Below are 16,893 nucleotides of genomic sequence, written 5' to 3'. Positions count from 1 at the left end.
CATTAGCACAACATGCTACTACCCTCGGTCACACCATAAACTTCTCTGCTGCCCAGGTGTTAGCTAGAGAAACCGATTTTCACAAGCGAGGTTTCCTGGAGTCGTGGAACATACATTCTCACACCAACACGATGAACGTTAAAACGGACGTTCTAATGCCGATAACTTATCGGTCGCTTTTGCACCATTGAGCCAGGTGTTATCACACGACCATTGGTGCGCACTGCGTTATTTCTATCGCCCTTTTTTTTGTGTGTTTCGCCGCCCTTTTCGCTTTATAATAACTTGTGTTTGCAATGTATGTCATTACCCTGATGAAGGTGTTTCGTATGGGACATCGAAACGTTGGCATATTACAATAAAAAAACTGCCGGAAGAGCTAAAAATTCTGTTAATACGTTATGCCTGGCAGCAACAGTGTATTCATTAAATTTCATGTACATCATCATAATTTGTGAGTCTCAATAAATTATGGATGAATGTATCATAAGTTTGTTGAGATCACAAGCCAATGCAAAAGAATGAAACAAGATGCCTAAACGACACTCGTTATTCTCGCAGCGGATGTTATGAAATTTTCACATTACGTTTGCTTTATTTAATGCAGCTAGAGAGGTTCAACATGCAAGACTTTCATCTTCCGATTCTGAAGCTTCAAGGTAAGATTGAGATTAAAATATGTTTTTTCCAAAATTGAACAAATTGCCACGATGATGTCATTCAGTTAGAGGTTTTTTGCCGGAATTGCAGAAAAATATCTTATTTTATGGTCTATTTTCGAAGACTATATTCAGATCTGTTCATAAGTTTAATGGTGAAAATAACGACCCAAATGATATCACTGATGATGGCATGAGCATTTGCAGACACATTTGAATATGAAAGCATTTCGATTTTTACGTCTTGGGCCGTTATTTTCACCATTAAACTTATGATGTATATTTTAACAAAACAATGTAAACCTCTAAAGCTAAAGAAACATAAATTTTGAAGACATCCAAACGCTAACTTTATGTCTTTGCCCCAAATTTTAGCGAAGAAATGTTTCCCTCTCCAAAGTTAGTTAAATCTAGTGATGTTGAAACAAGGTATTAGTTGTGTTTTGCTGTTCATGATGTTGTTATGCAATTGTTGTATTTTTTAGTTGTGTGTTGTTATTGTCGTTTTTGTTGTTTGTCTAGTAATCTAGTTTATGATATTTATCTATATCTTTGAGCTGTTTGAATGAATATTGGTGATTCTTTTGGTAAAAATGTGAGAGTAATTTTGTATTGCTGTGCAAGATGTTTCAAAAAGCAAAATAATTGTTGAAAAAAACAGCAGTAAAAAGTGAAGTTTAGTGAAAGCTCAATTTTTTTAATTTTTGTGGAATTTCAAATTTCAAAAAGTGTGCCGAAAAAGCAGGAATAAAACTTTCTTTGCGTTGATTGCAAAAAATCTATTGCAAAATCAACTAAATTTAAAAAATATCGCGCAATTTCTGGTCAATCATGCTAGTGGAAATTGTGATGAAATTTGATAAACATTTTTTTTTCAGTCAACACATGGAAGTAAAGCAGATTCAAATGTCTGGAATGACAGCCATCGCTATAACAAGCAACATGCCAAATATTAATAAGGCAAAACCCACACAACCCATGAGATATCCACCAGGTAAGTTTACTCAAATTAAAATAATTAACAACATATTTTTATTCAACTGGAATTAAATCTGTGTCTATTGTGGCGAAAATTGTAAGTAATTAGAAATGCACTTCATTGAATTTTGGCAAAAGTAAAAAGTTCTCTAAGAACACTATACATGGATTAATTTATAAGTTTAATAATGAAAACAACCCAAATCACTGCTATGCTCTTTTTATCTATCATTATTCTGTGACACTCGTTTTGCACCTTTTTATCAATATTTTATGTGACTCAAGTGGTTATGAGCGGGTGTAACTGATGTGGCCCCTCATATAACTGATGATAGCATAGGCATTTACACTTTTGTTTTTGCTTTTTTTTTGTCTATTTGGGCAGTTACATTTGTCTATAAAAAGTTACCTTTTCTTTGCATTTGACAAATATGCAAATTAAAAAGTTGTTGCTCTTTTAAATTTTTTAAATAATGCGTTGCAAAAATTTTTATTTGCTATTAAAAAGCTTTAACATAATATTTCAAATTTCACTGTTTGTAGTTAATCTTTTTGTAAAACAATATTATTTTTTGTTCAGACCATATGCCACCTTCAGTGCCACCTAAACCTGTTGGTTATACTGCCCCCTCGTGGCAAACAGCCGAACCTGACGTTCCGAAACCCAAACCTCCTATTGATGGCTTTGAGAGAATCGTGCAAATGTCAAAAGGAACATCAAGTCTTGGTTAGTGAAATTGTTCCTATATCCAGATAATTACAATCTAGCTAATCACATATTGTGTTTTGTTGCATACTGAACCCAAAATTGCTGATCATTAGTTACAAAAATTTTCTTGTTAATGTGTATTGTGGTAAAACAGTAAACTTTGGTGAATTTGAACCCGATTGGACCAAAATTTTGTCTGGAATAGTTAGGGTTTTGGATTTACGGATGTCGATTAGTTCAAGCCTTACCACATTACAAATCATTTGCACCCCAAGTTTTGTCCAAATTAAGCGAAAATCCAGATTAACTGAATTCGGTTCAACCGAGGTTACTGTATAGCTGTCAAAAACAGTTTTTTTTATTTTGTTGCTGAAAAAAGTAACGAAAACGGTAAATCAATTCCTAATGACAGAAATCAGTTAGTTAACTTCTACTGTATAAAAAAAATGAATAAGAATGGCTAATTTGTGGCCTCTTCTTTTCTCCTAACTCTATCACCATAATCTGTTATAACTGTCAACAACCTTTATCTTCAAAGTATCTGACTAATATAGCCTTAAGCATTTAACAAATTTGTTTATTGTCATCTAAAGGTATAACAGTAACTCCTGACAAAGAGGGTGATGGTTTGATTGTTCGGTCGATTATTGCTGGGGGTGCCGTTGCTAGGGCCGGAGAGCCCCACATCGGGGACATGATTCGGCGAATTAACAGTGACTCAGCGGTCGGCCTTGGAACTCAGCAGGCTCGGGCCTTGATAAGGAATCACTCAACATATAGTAATGATGTCAAGTAAGTGTATGTGTTTATTTTGTGAAAATAACTGTAAAATAAGTTTAATGATGAAAATAACAGTCCAAATAGACTGAAAACTGCTGTGCACCTTTTTTATTGATATTTTATGTGACTCAAGTGGATATAAACTGGTGTAACTGATGGCCCCTCATATCACTGATGATGGCATGAACATTTGCTGAAATGTTTGAACAATACAGATCCATGTATAGTGTTTCAACTGTAAAATTGTTTAGTTTTGTTTTGGAAAACTATGTGCAGTTTAAACTGCAGACAGTGCACACTGTTTCGTCCTATAAGGTCTTATCAGTGCAACTGGTGACAAGTCATTTTCCTTTGTGATGTATGCGCAGTTGTGGCATTGAACAGATTAGGTGAGGTATGACTTTTTGGCCTGTTACTCCCAAACTGGAGTGCCATTGGATGGCTACACTATCCAATATGGCCTATCTCTCATCACCAGCTGCACTGATGAGACTTATTAGTTCGAAACAGTGTGCACTGTCTGCATCTTATCATTTATTGGTTTGGTGCCTTTACATATGTACTGATTGTTAATAGCATTATACTAATGAAAATATGACAATTTAGATGTGATTGTTGGATGTTTACATTTTTTTTATTTTCTTAAATTTGTAGAAAGGTTTTTATTTGTTTCAATGTTTTTTATGTCAGTGGATATTTAGTTTTTACTATCTGATCCACAAACAACATTTCTGATTTGATTTTGATGCTTTTTTTGCAGTATTGCTTACGTTCCGAAGCGTTACATCGAAGCTTTTAAACTTGACCTTCCAATTCCCGAAGATTTAGAGGATGAGTCGTCTGATGGTGCAACTCCACAAACACCAAGTCGTGCTGGACAGTTTGCTGCTCTCAAATCAATGTTCGAAGCACAAGGTAACAATTTTTTGGCAAAAAGATTAACAATTTCTACAGCAATATGCTTGAATTTCATAACACCTAGTCTTAACTGATACCATTTATTGAAACCGAAATATGAAAGTTTGTTGCTTGGTGAAAAAAAAAACTAGTAAAACATGAAGTAAATAATAGGTAAGCTGCCTACAGTTCACACTGTTTGGATGTATAAGTTCTCATCAGTGCAGCCGGTAGTGTAGACATCCAACGTCACTCCAGTTTGTTGGGTGTAAGGGGCTGATGGCCTATGTCTTGTCACCAGCTGCACTGATGAGACCTTATAGGTTGAAACAGTGTGCACTTTCTGCAGCCTACTTATCATTTATTGGCTTGATGCTTTATGGGACACATAGATACAAAAAAAAACAGTCTACTGTTCAGGCTTTTCGAGAGTATAAAAATTGTCAGTGTTGAAATACTGGTCACAGTTCAAATCAATTTACTGTCATGTAGTTCCAGAAAGCAAAATTTATGTTGTGTGTTTATGTGTGTAATTTTCTACAAAAATAGGTGATTTTCCGTGCTGGACAGTAACCAAACCTTACATTTCACAGAAGGAAATCGCAGCAAGCAGACGTCACCAATACCACTTGATGCAAAACTTTGGGGACATCCACAAAGGTTAGTTTATCAATTTGGCATCAGTTCCTCTAAAAAATATATGAACGATGCTTTACTATGTGCCAAGTAACAAGCAAAGCCTCTCTCTCAACTTTTTCGTTCCAAATTTTTAGTTTTTTATGACATTAAGACTGGCCCATATTGCACTGTTTTAAATATTTGATTTGTCATAGTTTTTTGGGGGGTATATGTTTTTTAAGAATATTTAACACAGAGAAAGCAGTTGCAAACAGTCTTAGAAATATTTGTGACTATTTGTAACTACTTCATTAGCAATTGACCTCTTTGACCTTGTCAGAATCAACATCCGAAGGTCGCCCGGTCAGTCGCTGGGCATCAGTATTGTAGGCGGACGAAGTGATGGCCAACAAAATCAAATCAGACTCGAAAGTGGAGAAGTTGTACAGGTACAAATTAAATGCAACAATTCACAAATTATAACTCAATTTGAACTGTAATGTAACCACAATACTTCTTGCTAAGTGAGCACTTTCCATGAAACATTAAAATGTAACTATGTGCAAAAAATGGCTTGTATCAGAATTAAAATGTGTCAAGCATGAAATAAAAATAGCAAACACTTAAGTTTTATAAATATGTTTGTTTTTTATTTTGAGGCATGACCGATAATGCTTTTGACAACTACATTTGTGTAATTGGTTTACTTCAGTAATGGTGTCGAAAAATTTTTTCCAGTTGTTTTCCAATATAGAGGCGCACTATAAAACACTTAACTCCTATAATGTATAGCAGTGATTTTCAACCGGTGTTCCGCGGAACACTAGTGTTCGGTGAAAGATCGTCAGGTGTTCCGCTGGAAATTTGCTGGTTTGAATATAGGGTTGTAATGTTTTAGACTTCTATGGTTTGACTAGTGTCTCATGTCGAAAACCAATCGAAAATCACTGGTTTGACACAATGGGCGGAAATGGCTTTTCTTTGATGAAAGTATTTATCCGCCACCACCAGATTGTTGTGTAATAATAAGACTGGTTGTCTAATAATAAAATAGCTGAGTCGCGGGTAAAGCGCTGACGGTTAGCCAAAGCTTTAAGAATGATAAAACATTTAAACTCTGTCTCAGCCGAAACGAGATTCAACAAGTTTTCTGACGTTCAGCAAAACTGTTGCGCAGAAAACGATAAATCACGGAACAGCCAATGCTAGGCGAATATTGTATTTAGGTACAATACTAGTTTCAATGATACGTTTTCATAAAACCTCCCCCCAACTTCAGTAGCTCTATATGAGCATTTTCATTCTTTCTAGAGTTTACTTGATGTGCAAATTAGCGTTTTAGTGTCACCCTGTGCCTAGTTGTTTCATTTCATCAAATTTCGTTTGGTGTTCCACAAAATTATTTTAATGCATGAAGTGCTCCGTGGCTGAAAAAAGGTTGAAAAACACTGATGTATAGCATAGCATTGCCAAGGTGCAACGACATAATTTAGTAATATACAACTATTTTATTATGTTTCCAGGGGATTTTTATCAAAGAGGTTGTCCCTGGTAGCCCAGTTGCTGTTGATGGGAGAATTAAGCCTGGAGATAGGATTGTACAGGTAACATATATTTTTCTACATACATGTTGTTTTACAAGTCTTACGGTTGATATTATCGTTTTTGTGTTTAAAGTTGTTTGAGTTAACCTCTGTAGTTCTGCAAGCCCTGTAGATCATAGACAAGCAAAGTAAAAATTAATTTGATTTGTCATCAGATAAAATTTGTCAATATTGAACTGTTTTATTTTTTTATAAAACGTAAGAACGCTAAAAAGTTATTGAATCAACATGATGGTTGTCATTGGCATAATACGAAACTTTTAACAGCTGTTGTGATCAAATTATTGTCTATGCGAGTGGTTCTCAAACTTTTTCGTTGCAACACCTCTGGAAAAGTTTTCTGGACTTGCGACGCACCAGCAAATAAAAGTTAATCAGGAAACATATTATTAAAGTTGTGTTTATTGATACAACAACAAAAAGCCACAAAACGGAACTATTCTGCGACACCCTTGGAAAATTGAAATGACGCACCAGGGTGTCACGACGCACAGTTTGAGAACTACTGGTCTATGTTCCACATCAGTCATCAGAAAACAGACATTGCTTAAATTTTGACCCAAAATAATTGCTGTTTGTCAAAACAGTTCATTTCCATACGATTTTAGGTGGATGAAGTAAAATTAAACAACGCAACTCATGAACAAGCTGTGGAGTCTATATTAAAAGCTGGAACTCAAGTTACGTTTGTGATTCACAGTTTTATCGGAAACTCAAAGGTACATTAGAACTTAATCTTTATGTTATTGCACAGCATGACGCATACACATGCCTGTGATAGGTTTCATTACATGGTGTCATTTAAGCTAAATGTTGTCTGTTTACAAAAACTAATGTCCTGTTCTTTTCTGGTTCTGAAATTAAATATTTTTAATTTCACATTTGTTATTGAATAGCATAGATATATTATAATATAAGACACCAGTATTTTAAATACAACTTTTTTGTGTAAAACTTTAAACATCTCAATTTTAGGTATTTCTTTGACATTGTTATGAAGTTTGTTCATTTAAACTCCACCTATACTACAAAAATAGATTGATTTTATCATTATTTTGTGCAACACTGAAAATGTAGGGCCGTTTTATCATTATTGTTTTAGTTGAAAAAAATCCCAAATTTTAGTTGTTGAATTAGGCTCTTTCAATAAACTTTTACTTTATTTAAAAAAAGTATAAAAAGGGGACATTTAAACAGCATTTTATTGTTAAACCCTATAATGTATAACATATGAAATCAGTATTTATTGTTACATGCACCCAAATGGAGAAAATTCAAAAACACATTTTTAAGGGAAGGTTTTTTAAGTTTAAATTCCATAAAAACTAAATTGACATTTGCCTAAAAGCACATGATTTCATTACATCTGCATACAACATGCCCCAGTTGTGATTTTTGACATGCGTTTCCTTCACACAGTGACAGCTCGCTTGATAAATGATCATTTTTCATCTCACTAAGCATCATGCAGTACAGATTCAGTTGTGTGGTAATGCTTGGCCATAACTTGTGTGGAGAAGATTAAAAAACTTGTTTATCAATGCTGTCAGATGTATTAGGTGATGAAAATTAGTAGGTATTTATGCATAGAAATATGTACCAAAGGTAATATTAGCTGTTTGCAGAATTTTACTATGTTGTCAGATGTGGCCAATTTAATGTACAGATTTCATTTTGTTGGAAAAAATCGGAAAAATATTTTCAATTTAAGGAAAAACATCTTTTGCCTAAAAACATATAATAGTGGCAAATATCAGTTTGTATTGTTAAGAATTGTTGTCTGTGCTTATAGCAACCACAGTTTACTAATTGTCCAAAATCAGAAGAAGTTAACTTGTATAACAAATAATTCTGAAGCTTATAACTGATACAGTTTACTAATTGTTCGAAAATCAGCCAAGGTTGATTAATTAACGAATGATATTTAGGCTTATAACCAAGGTTGTTTACTAATTCCCTAAAAAAGTGGTTCTTAATTGCCCCCCAAAAAGGTGTAAACTTTTATAGCAGATAATATATCTAAGCTTATACCAAATTTTCTGCTATTTGCTTAACAACAGGTTATAAAAACTGACAGGGCGATTTTTAACTGCATGACAAAATTGCTGTTTTAAATTTAATGCCAATTAACAAAACTATGAATGAACATGACAATTTTCATAACCAGATTCATTTCGGGAATCTCCGGTGCACACATTTTACTGGTGTTGCATTTATGGTGAGAATGTAGTATTCTGGCATGTTTTTACACCTCAAAGTTTCATGGATAACGTGTTTTTTTTGCTTTGAAACACCTTTTATTCAACACAGAGTGTGTTTTTTTCTAATTCTTCATGTTTTACAAAAGTTTTTTTCTTAAAGCATAAAAACAATGGCAATGACAAGAAAATTGTCATATGTTTTGAAAACGGTTGTCTACGGTTTCAAAATTTAGACTAGCATGTTTGTTTGGCCTGATAAAATTGTTTTAGTGATATCTCTTTTTATAAAATTTATTTGTTTGTCAAATTAGTTTGCATCAAAATAGCCATTGCTAGTTGCAAGAGGTTCTTGGCTGTATTCTAATGGTCAGGTCTGAAAAATGATCTCAAATTACAAAATTGCAGTTATATTTTAAAGCAAAATTTATCATTGTTAAAGGGTATCTTTCTTTTATGTAGCCTTTCAGTATTTTAGCCATCTATTTTCTTGGTAACATACTTTTAGTTAGCTATTGTCTAAATTTAAATATATTTTCCCAATGCATGTTTTGTGTGTTAAAGTTTAAAACTAACACCAGTTTGCAATAACCTCGTAGCACATGTAATATGTTTTGAGTGTGTTTTTTGCATGACTTGCAATTCTTCATCATACATTTCCATGCATTAAAAACGTCTTCATTTTTGTGACATTGAAAGCATCTCTAAAAGCTTACGCAGCAAATCTTGCCACCAAACACACATGGGGGTTTGGCTTGGGCTTTTGTTAACAGCGTAGCATTAATTTTTCATCCCTATTTTACAGGATGTTGCCCCATCGCCGACACCCCCAGCTCCAGCACCCCCTACACCCCCAGTGATGACTCATGAAGGTGGGTGCTCTTATTTCTTGTTTACTATGTATCAACAAAATTTTAAACCATTATTTTCTCTTGAAAATTTTGTATCCCCTTTATAATTTTTATATAACTTTATAACTAAGATTTTAAAATATTTCATGCAAAAAATGGATGTGTTATATGTAAATTTTATGTTTAGACCCAGTGCAATTGTTTTTGTGTTTAAACAAAGATATTTTCTAACATAAAACCACAATTTTATCAAGCTTTTTTAAGTATTTTATTTGTCTGTTTTTTGGCTAGAACTTTCAAATCACTGAATTGCGCACCGAAACAGACTTTTAATCTTTTTCCCCTGTCAATCTAACGCCCTTTAATGGATAATTGAAACAACTCATAAAGCAAAATCACATGCTAAACTTAATGGTGAAACAACTTGTCATAATCTGCGTTAAGTAGCTGTTTAAATACCAAATGTGCATGTAAACTTCAAATCAGTCTCAGTTACAACCATTTACAGCGTTGCAGTGAAGTTATTTGACATTTGTGACATTTAATAAAGGTCTCTGCATCAGTTATAGGTTGTTTAGCATTTGGTTGGGTTATATGTCTTTCTTAAATGCCATGCTTAAACTTAAATCAGTTATATATAGAACATATATATGTGTTATGCTTATAGTTAGCATTGGCTACTTTGGTTCAAGAACAATTGGAAAAATTGAGGGTTAATTTGCAAAATTGCTTTTGACTGATTTATTGTTTAACCACGGATTTAAGCTGTCAATGTTTTTAATGGTTTAAAGCAGGGGTGGGCAACCTGCGGCCCCCGCATGTGGCCCTTCATTAAAGCTTGTGCGGCCCAAAGAGACGCTTGGATTTCAAAAGTACTGGCAAATGAGTCCAATTATTACATATTTTTGAGCTGATTAATGCGCCTGATGCTAGTTTTCTGGGATCTGGCAAAATATGGCTAGAATCAAATACGAATTATACTTGTAGCAAAATCACTTTGTGTGATGCACATGTGCGGCCCTCGATCCAATTTTGACATTTATAATTGGCCTTACAGTAACAAAGGTTGTCCACCCCTGGTTTAAAGTTTTAGAATCTTGGTGCTATTGCTGTTTTGATGCATTACACAAAATTTTTACATGTTGTTGTTTGTACAGAAAAAATGCATCACAAATATTCACACCTGCCTGGTGAAATACATGTGATCCAGCTCAGCAAGGGAACTGGTGGAGTTGGTTTAAGTCTGGCTGGAAACAAAGAAAGGTTAGTTCGTTTGCAGGGAATATCTTGAAGTCTATGTGAAACTGTGTACCATATACTGTCATTATGTCATATACAGTGGCATGTAATGTCTGTTATTTTTGTCGATACATATGCTTTTTTCTGTCTAATGCGGATTTGTTTTTCCTGTTGTTTTGGTGCGTATATATATATATATATATATATATATATATATATATTATTTTTACTGCGATGTTTTGGTCAAGAAAGAATGTTTTAAATTCTTTTGATTTTACATATATTATAGATATGTACCAGAAGTGGTGCACTGTAAATTTTGTCCTAGGTTGACGTAACGGTTCACCCACTGGCTTTAAAAATGTAAAAATTCAATTTGACTTTAGTTAGACACGGCTCAGAGCAAATGTCCATATATGCCAGATTTATAGATGTTTAGTTATATCTAGTTTTTGTTTTGCTGCACACTTAATATTAAAATGTTTAATTCATGCTGAGACATGTCCAAGCATTTGTTTTGTCTTACAATAGTGTCGTTTATTATTATTTTTTTAGACCTGCATCCAGAGATGAGAAATTTGAAAAAGAGTACACTGTTCTAGAATAGTTTATTGATTTCAGAATATTATAATCCTTTCCGTTTTTTCTCAGCATGAAATATTTTGTCATGCCAAAACCTTTGTAACAAAGTAGAATATAGAATAATGAAAAAAATTAACATGTCACTATTTCTCCCCAGGTCCCAGCAGAACATATTTGTAGTTGGGGTTAACCCTCACGGTGCAGCGGGGGTCGACGGTCGGATCAAAGTGGGTGATGAGATTCTTGAAATCAACGACACCCAACTAAACGTTCCCAACAACCAACAACTTGCTTTCGATGTAATCAAAGGGGCAAAGAATGACCTCTGCTTCGTTGTACACAGGTATAATGGATTCTTGGTGTAACTTTTTAAGTGTTTTATTTGTTGTGATATGGTGAAAATCTTTTCGATGTAATCATAAGATTGAAAACATTTAGCTCAAAATTCTCGTTTTGATTTGCGTTTTTTCGCTTGATGAAAGAAAACATAACGACACAATTGCCCAAAAACAATCACTAGGCCGGAAATAGCTGCGCAACGTTAAAACGTCATGGACCTCAAAACAGTGAAGGGCACAATTGGTGGATAATGGCTAAACGCGCTGCAACTACACCGTTTTTGTTGTGCCACATGGTATACTGACCAAAATATTTGATCTTTTAATTAAAGTTGAAAAAAAAAAAAACTTTTATTAAAATTTTCGTGATTTGATCTGAAAGTACCACGGATGTTTCGCAAGAAAAAAATATTTTAAAATACAAACTATCAAGTTTTCTAGCTTTAAAGGAAAACAAGTTTTAGTAAAATATGCTCCTAAAATTGACATAGCCTCAATTTGGAAACCCTAAATTACAAATCACAGTACGCCAGGCTCATTGAAGGCGTTATACCGAAACAAGCCAGTCACCAAGCATTCTAATATAACAAGGTACAGGGTAGAAAAATAATCTAGCCAGCGGTGGGATTCGACCCACGACAGGAGTCTTTTCGGGACTTGCTCTCTATGGGCCTGGCGTACTATGATTTATAAATGACCGTGCCGTGATCGCTGGTCTGCATAGACGCTTAGTGCTGATACCAATATTGAATTTTTTTGAAAGCGCTAACGGTTAGAGCTATTCGGGTTAGGTGTGGGTTTGTAATTGATATAATACTAGAATCTGGTCTAATTTTCCCTTGTTGGGGCTTGTGTTCTCACATTTCACACACCATGCAGTATTTAAAGCGGAATAACATGCGGTCAAATGCGGTAGCATGCGGTCTTATGCGGTATTTAGTACCACCCGAATTTATCTTCATCGTAACTGACTCGAAATTGCAATGTACACTTTGTTGAAGATTATTAAAAAAGTCTCTGCACTTAAAAAAAAACTTGTTTTCCTTTTGCAGAAATCAAAAAACAGCCAAGATAGACCGAGCGCCAACAGCACCCAAAGAAAAACGTCATCAGCGGCAGGGGTCACTGGAAGGTCACGCACTTCCTCACGGTCACGGCCGAGGGAGCAGCAGCACCGATGGACGTCACAGTCCCTATTCTGACGTCAGAGTAATAAAACTGGTCAAGGACTTTCAAGGTAAAATGACGAAAAAGTTCTTTAAAAATTTTGCGCCTTACGTTCCAAATGAAACCACATCACAACTAAAAGTGCTTGCATTTATGTATAACGCTAGTTTGTTCCAATCGTTTGGTCAAGAAATAGTGCTTTAAACTTATTCAAATTTACACAGATGTTGGTTTGTTACACATATTTGATCCTCCTGAAGTTTGACCCCAAATGACCCAGCGGTTCACCAACAGGCCCCAAAAACGTGAAATTTATAATACGGCTGTACTTACTAAGTACATGATCCAAGAGTTTCATACTTTGTTGGTGGATGCATTGCACTTTGTTGGTGGATGCATTTCATACTTTGTTGGTGGATGCAATGTTTAAGTGATTTTGTACCTTTTACCGGTGTGATGCTCGCCAAAATACTCGTTCTATGAAAGAACTTAGAATTTTTGTTGACGTTTCGGCCTCCAGAACGATAAGGCTTCTTCAGAATGGAGTAGAATCGTTAAAACAAACTATCAAAGTGGAAGTATTTGAAGTATTTTTGCGTAACACAACACTATTTGAACGATAAATTGTTAAAATCGGCAGAACAAATTTGTTAAAATTGATATTCCCCGTTTTGTGACAATAAAAACGTAACACCTCTACGGTCACGTGATCTATTAAAACTACTTCATTTATCAACTTAAATTGAGACAAAAATACACACACACACAAGTATGTACCAAAATTTGTGTGTTGTAAATTTTTGTATAATTGCATTAACTTTTTTCATGTCTCTTACTATGCACTCGATACGTGATTTATCTGCCACGTTTTTGCCTCCAATAACCCATATTACATAAGTATGATGACAAATTGGCTATTAATCAAATGTGCCGGCTAAATGATTAAAGGGGAGCTGTCAAACATATTTTTACTCCTAGTCCTAACTACTATGTAATTATAAACAAAACTAAGTTGTATAAATGCATATAACAATTCTGTAATAATTTTAAACACTTGTAACACCTTTAAGCATTGGTGGGATTCAATTTTTTGTCAGCCGGTTCTATCACAAAAGTCATATTTTTAGCCGGTTATGTTACAAAAAGTCCATTGGCAGTAACCAGTAATGCTAACCGGTTCGCTGATCTCATAAAATTTCGTGAGACGGTTGTGTAGAACCAGTGCGAACCGGCTGAATCCCACCACTGGCTTTAAGGTGTATTACAGCATATATTTTTGGCTTAAATAATTATTGCGCACTTTCCTTTAATTTTCACGGTGGTGTTTTTTTAGGTCTGGGTTTCGCGATATCGGAGACAGCGAACGGGATAGTTGTGCAGTCAATAGCTAAGGGTGGCACAGCAGACAGGGACGGCAGACTACATATAGGAGATCATATTCTAGCTGTGGATGATCATTCTATAACTGGAGTGTCGTATGAAACAGTAAGTTGTGTTTGTTGACTAAGTAACATCTGTAATAAAATGTTTTTGGATCTGTTTTCGGGATAAAGCACAACTTTTGATTTGACTTGTTGATTTTTCCTGTTGATTTTTGAGTTTGTCCATGCACTTTTGGCATGAAATGTTTGATGGATTTGGATAAAACTTTTATAGATGGTAGATATAGTCATGTAGATGTGCCATCTGCTTTGTTTGGCTTTATAGACCCAGCATTTACCCTATTAGCCCCCAAAAGATAATAATGTTTTTATTTGTTTTACGTTGGACAAAATGTTTGGCGGTTTTTGACGTAGCAGATTACAGTTTTTAGACTAAATGCATTGTTTGGTTTTTTTACTTGTTGCATCATCCAAAAACTGTATCTTTACAATAGACAAGGTTTCCTTCACAGGACAAACCTCCTAAAAACGACAAAATATTTTGCCATACGTGCTTGGTGCTTGTTCGTTTTAATGGTATTTCGTTTTCAATCCACTTTTGTTTCGATATACCAACAAAAAATCAAATGTCGTATTTTATGATTTCCTTTCACTTGTAGGCGATCTCTGTGTTGAAACAGTCACGTGGTACAGTGAAACTGACGGTGGCATCTGGACCGATGAACTCTCCAGTGCCATCTGGTGAGTGGTTTTGATAAACTACGGTTAACATGTTACGCTTGTGCAGAAGTGCAAAATTGCTTTAATTGGTTGTAACATTTTGTATTAGTCTGTGATTGGTTAAAAGTTTCGGTACAAATTCTGATTGGTCGAAAATTTAGTTGCAAAAATCTAACAAATCTCTGATTGGTCGAAAATTTCGTAACAAATGTCTGATTAGTCGGAAATTTCGTTACAAATGTCTGATTGGTCGAAAATTTCGTTACAAATGTCTGATTGGTCGGAAATCTCGTTACAAATGTCTGATTGGTCGAAAATTTCGTTACAAATGTCTGATTGGTCGGAAATCTCGTTACAAATGTCTGATTGGTCGGAAATCTCGTTACAAATGTCTGATTGGTCGAAAATTTCGTTACAAATGTCTGATTGGTCGGAAATCTCGTTACAAATGTCTGATTGGTCGGAAATCTCGTTACAAATGTCTGATTGGTCGGAAATCTCGTTACAAATGTCTGATTGGTCGAAAATTTCGTTACAAATGTCTGATTGGTCGGAAATCTCGTTACAAATGTCTGATTGGTCGGAAATCTCGTTACAAATGTCTGATTGGTCGGAAATCTCGTTACAAATGTCTGATTGGTCGGAAATCTCGTTACAAATGTCTGATTGGTCGAAAATTTCGTTACAAATGTCTGATTGGTCGGAAATCTCGTTACAAATGTCTGATTGGTCGAAAATTTCGTTACAAATGTCTGATTGGTCGGAAATCTCGTTACAAATGTCTGATTGGTCGGAAATCTCGTTACAAATGTCTGATTGGTCGAAAATTTCGTTACAAATGTCTGATTGGTCGGAAATCTCGTTACAAATGTCTGATTGGTCGGAAATCTCGTTACAAATGTCTGATTGGTCGGAAATCTCGTTACAAATGTCTGATTGGTCGGAAATCTCGTTACAAATGTCTGATTGGTCGGAAATCTCGTTACAAATGTCTGATTGGTCGGAAATCTCGTTACAAATGTCTGATTAGTCGGAAATTTCGTTACAAATGTCTGATTGGTCGAAAATCTCGTTACAAATGTCTGATTGGTCGGAAATCTCGTTACAAATGTCTGATTGGTCGAAAATTTCGTTACAAATGTCTGATTGGTCGGAAATTTCGTTACAAATGTCTGATTGGTCGGAAATTAGGTTGTAAAACTGTGATTGGTCGAAAATTAGGTTGCAAAAAGTGGACTGGTCGGAAATCTCGTTACAAATGTCTGATTGGTCGGAAATTTCGTTGCAAATGATTGATTGGTCGGAAGTTTTTTGCGACGTTTTTGCAGTGCAAATTAACACACCATACTGCTAGCTATAAAAATCATGAAGAAATAGCTGTATAGGTAAATTTTTAATACCCCTGCCCTGCACACAACTGTGTTCAAAATTACAGAACATAAAACCAAAAATACTTACCAAACTTTATTTGAGACAAAATCCATTTCTCTAATACAGCTTTTTTTGTTTTCTTGATAAAAACAACCAGTGAAAATGTTACTCAAACAACTTACATGCTAAACAAAAAGAAGTATGCAACCTTTTAGGGATGAAACTCGTTGATTTACACACAGAATTGAAGCATTCCACACTCAACCTTATATTCTATTGTTACACAAAGCCCTACAACTTTTTACTACGACTTCGCATTTTACAATCGCTATCCTATTCTTTCCTTCACGGTACGGAATGTATTCAAATATTTACTCATAATTCTCGCTATTCAAGTATCTGACGTCCTCAGTCCTTTTGATGAATCGTTCAAATCCAGTTAAAATGTAATCCTCAACTAGTGTTAAAAACCCGCAACTCGATGCGAAAAATAGCCAAATTGGGCGGGAAAACCGCCACCCTAGCAACGCTGTTTAAACACACAGCAAACTAGAAATGATGGTTAAATATTATTTTCACTCTGTGAAGAATGTTTGAATGAAGTTGTAAGATGAAGATCAATTGTTTAGTTAGCTTAAAGCCTAATCCACTTTTTGTGTGGTTCTAAAAAAATTCCTGGTAGCACAGTCATCTTTTATCGCCTATATTTCAAAATATATGTCTAGTCTTTCATACCAGTCATTATGGAATATTTACCATTGCGTGGGATGTGGCCATTTCAGCCTTTTTTAGGTTCGGTC

General features: G+C 34.8%; 1 protein-coding gene across 4 annotated transcripts in view; it reads left to right on the top strand.

The window, feature by feature from the left end:
• Positions 1 to 16,893, top strand: part of LOC145225431 (multiple PDZ domain protein-like) — a 47,441-nt gene that overhangs the window by 15,840 nt on the left and 14,708 nt on the right. For 2 of the 4 annotated variants that reach the window (XM_080092122.1, XM_080092121.1), the window contains exons 23-39: positions 608 to 659; positions 1,035 to 1,088; positions 1,538 to 1,653; positions 2,218 to 2,364; positions 2,940 to 3,138; positions 3,887 to 4,041; positions 4,617 to 4,683; positions 4,982 to 5,090; positions 6,165 to 6,245; positions 6,854 to 6,964; positions 8,413 to 8,463; positions 9,249 to 9,315; positions 10,452 to 10,557; positions 11,273 to 11,458; positions 12,506 to 12,690; positions 13,954 to 14,105; positions 14,662 to 14,743. In XM_080092122.1, coding sequence (XP_079948248.1) covers positions 608 to 659; positions 1,035 to 1,088; positions 1,538 to 1,653; positions 2,218 to 2,364; positions 2,940 to 3,138; positions 3,887 to 4,041; positions 4,617 to 4,683; positions 4,982 to 5,090; positions 6,165 to 6,245; positions 6,854 to 6,964; positions 8,413 to 8,463; positions 9,249 to 9,315; positions 10,452 to 10,557; positions 11,273 to 11,458; positions 12,506 to 12,690; positions 13,954 to 14,105; positions 14,662 to 14,743 — 1,920 coding nt within the window. The remainder of the gene's footprint in view (positions 1 to 607; positions 660 to 1,034; positions 1,089 to 1,537; positions 1,654 to 2,217; positions 2,365 to 2,939; positions 3,139 to 3,886; positions 4,042 to 4,616; positions 4,684 to 4,981; positions 5,091 to 6,164; positions 6,246 to 6,853; positions 6,965 to 8,412; positions 8,464 to 9,248; positions 9,316 to 10,451; positions 10,558 to 11,272; positions 11,459 to 12,505; positions 12,691 to 13,953; positions 14,106 to 14,661; positions 14,744 to 16,893) is intronic. The other 2 variants (XM_080092125.1, XM_080092124.1) reach the window with 2 other exon arrangements.

The sequence above is a fragment of the Phallusia mammillata genome, chromosome 4 (genome assembly GCF_965637545.1).
Source record: "Phallusia mammillata chromosome 4, kaPhaMamm4.hap1.1, whole genome shotgun sequence".
In the NCBI taxonomy this organism is placed as follows: domain Eukaryota; kingdom Metazoa; phylum Chordata; class Ascidiacea; order Phlebobranchia; family Ascidiidae; genus Phallusia; species Phallusia mammillata.
Note: the sequence above shows the minus strand (reverse complement) of the source record. Positions and strands in the feature narration are given on the sequence as shown.